Source organism: Papilio polytes, unplaced genomic scaffold (assembly GCF_000836215.1).
Source record: "Papilio polytes unplaced genomic scaffold, Ppol_1.0 DF823934.1, whole genome shotgun sequence".
In the NCBI taxonomy this organism is placed as follows: domain Eukaryota; kingdom Metazoa; phylum Arthropoda; class Insecta; order Lepidoptera; family Papilionidae; genus Papilio; species Papilio polytes.
In genome coordinates this window covers 1,133,096-1,135,718 of record NW_013525270.1, presented here as the reverse complement: position 1 = coordinate 1,135,718, position 2,623 = coordinate 1,133,096, and the positions used below count along the sequence as shown (strand labels likewise).

General features: G+C 32.3%; 1 protein-coding gene across 1 annotated transcript in view; it reads right to left on the bottom strand.

The window, feature by feature from the left end:
* LOC106101964 (headcase protein) overlaps positions 1–2,623 on the bottom strand; it is a gene marked incomplete at its 5' end in the record, with an annotated part of 54,218 nt that overhangs the window by 32,462 nt on the left and 19,133 nt on the right. The window contains one exon of the mRNA XM_013281355.1: positions 1,004–1,100. Coding sequence (XP_013136809.1) covers positions 1,004–1,100 — 97 coding nt within the window. The remainder of the gene's footprint in view (positions 1–1,003; positions 1,101–2,623) is intronic.

The window sequence follows — 2,623 nt, the reverse complement described above, 5'->3', positions numbered from 1 at the left end:
ATTAATCGCAGTATATCTGATAACTGTAACCTGTGGATTGAAAAGACCAAGAAAGGTAGCAACTAAGAGTATACAATAAAGTTAAAAAAAGATATAAAAACAATCAAGTAAAGGCGCAAAGCTGATAAATCGTCCTTAAAAAACCGTCTACTTCATTTAAATTAAAAACGCAAAAGCTTAAAATAATTCTTTCATCTAAAAGACAAATGCAAAACTTTCTACAAATTCCCGTAGTCATAATGTCATTTGAAGAGAAAATCTCTACGTCATTAACAGTCATTGTATTTTACCTCCGGTTTGACATTATGATCGATCCATAGTATTACAATAGGTTTATGTGTGCCCTGGGACTTAAATCAGGCTAAAGTACGACGGACAATGCGGCCGTGGGCTGAACAGGAAAGCGCACGATAAAGTCCTGTGTTCGAATCGTAAACTCTCAGAGGAATAAGTAATATTTGCTTCAGACCAGAAATGTCCTTAACTTTTTTGGTCTTTTCTGGTCAAATAAAAAACAGATGACTGGCCGAAATCAACAATTTAGAAAATACTAAATGACATTATTTCATCTGTGGTTTTAAAAACAAAATTTAAAAAAATACATTTGCAAATCATATTAGAGATACGCAATAAAAAAAATCAAATAGAATACATTAAATAACAAAAAAACAACATAGAATCCATTATCAATAAAAATATCAAACAAAACGATAATAAAAAGTAAAAAATAAAAAGCAATTTCGTAAAACAATGGTTAAAGCCGTGAGACTGAAATGTAGTTAAATCGTAAACGTCTGTTGTACGTCTGCTACCATTAAAACATGTTACGTAACTTTGAAAAACAAAAAAATGTTACGTAACATATAATTAAAATGTATGTGACGTAAGTAATGGTGAATCTCCACCGTGGTAGCCTGTGCAATGCCATCCTTATCATTGTATTTAAGAAAGAATGAGATAACAATAATAGTCATATAAGCTAGCGGTTAAAATAAGCACTTACCTTAATTTGATAAGAGTTGACTTTATGCTTCGGCAAAAGATTGAAGGTTGAAAAATCAAGTCGCCTGGAGAATATGCCATTTGCGCCAGCGCCGGCTCTGCAAAAAACAAAACTGATTAAAACGAGAACATTAAAAAAATATTTAAAAACGAACATTTAGATATTATGTAAATATACGTTAATTAACATCTTATCTTACTTCTTACGAATGTTATAAATGAGAAATTTTAGATCGATGGATGGATGTTTGTTAGTTTGTATCCTAAACTGCTGAACGTGTCTCGATAAAAATTAGCACATATGTAGAGGATAGTCGGGAAGACCACAAAGGCTTCTTACTATTTTATTCGGACAGAGTTGCGGACAAGGCTGGTATCATACTAATATTATAAAAGCGAAAGTTTAAATGGTTAGATGGATGTTTGTTAGAGTTTGTAGCCTAAACGGCTTAAAAGATTCTGATTAAATTTGGTATAGATGTAGAAGATAGTCAGGAAAAACCCATAGGCTTCCAACTTTTGTTTTTTTTTATTCCACGCGAATGGACTCGCTGGCGAAAGGTAGTGTAAAATAAAGTTTTGTCATATCCGTATATCTAGCTTGTATATTTCACTATCTCGCGGATATTTTATCTGATTTTACTTCAAGGTTATAGTCGGTGCATTAAAGTAATATAAGATAACGTTAAAAAGATAAAAGCTCGAAAAGATTAAGATCTCAAAAGAAACACGTTTACCTATATTATTTTAAAGTGTAAAACATCAACAAAATATCAAACACAATGTTTTTGGTCCAGAAATCGCAATTTAATAAACAAAATCCCAAAAGTAACCTAAGAAAACAAAAGAAACGAGACATACGACATTCAATTCGTAAAAGCTATTCCGAAATATACTAAACAAAAACCGGTTGTAGATTTACTAAAATATTGCAACATTCAAGAAAAACACGCGTCGAGTTCAAATCGTGTTGATCGAGGAATAAAGCGTGTTATAAACTCATCTCATTACACGAATCAAAATCCAATTTGCTATAGTTCAATTTGCGAACCGCTCGAGCGACATTTCGTGACGGCGGGATTCTAAACATTTAATAAAATACTAAAACACGACAAAATGGCAACTTTAATGTTTCGCGTCGCACCGGGGATTTCGAGGCAAAAGACAATTATATCAATTGCTTCAATATTCGGTGAAGACTTTATGTTATAATATTATTAGTCCATTCAATGAAGTTCTTTAAAATCAGACTTATTCGACAGATCCAAAATTGAAGTAAAAAACATATGAAGAACCATTAAAAAAGAGAAAAAATCACTACCATATAGGAAACAGTTGGCATTTCGTAAATCTAGACTGATGGGCAGGGCGTGAATTTGTTTAAACAAAGACCTAACATAATATACAAATGTTTATACGCCATGAACATGTCTGCCTATCCCATTGTAGTCATACTATCGTGAAAGATTATTTACCTAATTATGTAATGCAACAAAATAACCACTTAATATACATAATTTTATTATTCAACGCTGCAAATGTACCGGCGGTTAAGCAAAAACGAAACACAAGACGTCAAGGTTGCGCGAAAAAACTTGTTTTTTTCATTGCCAAGGCCAAC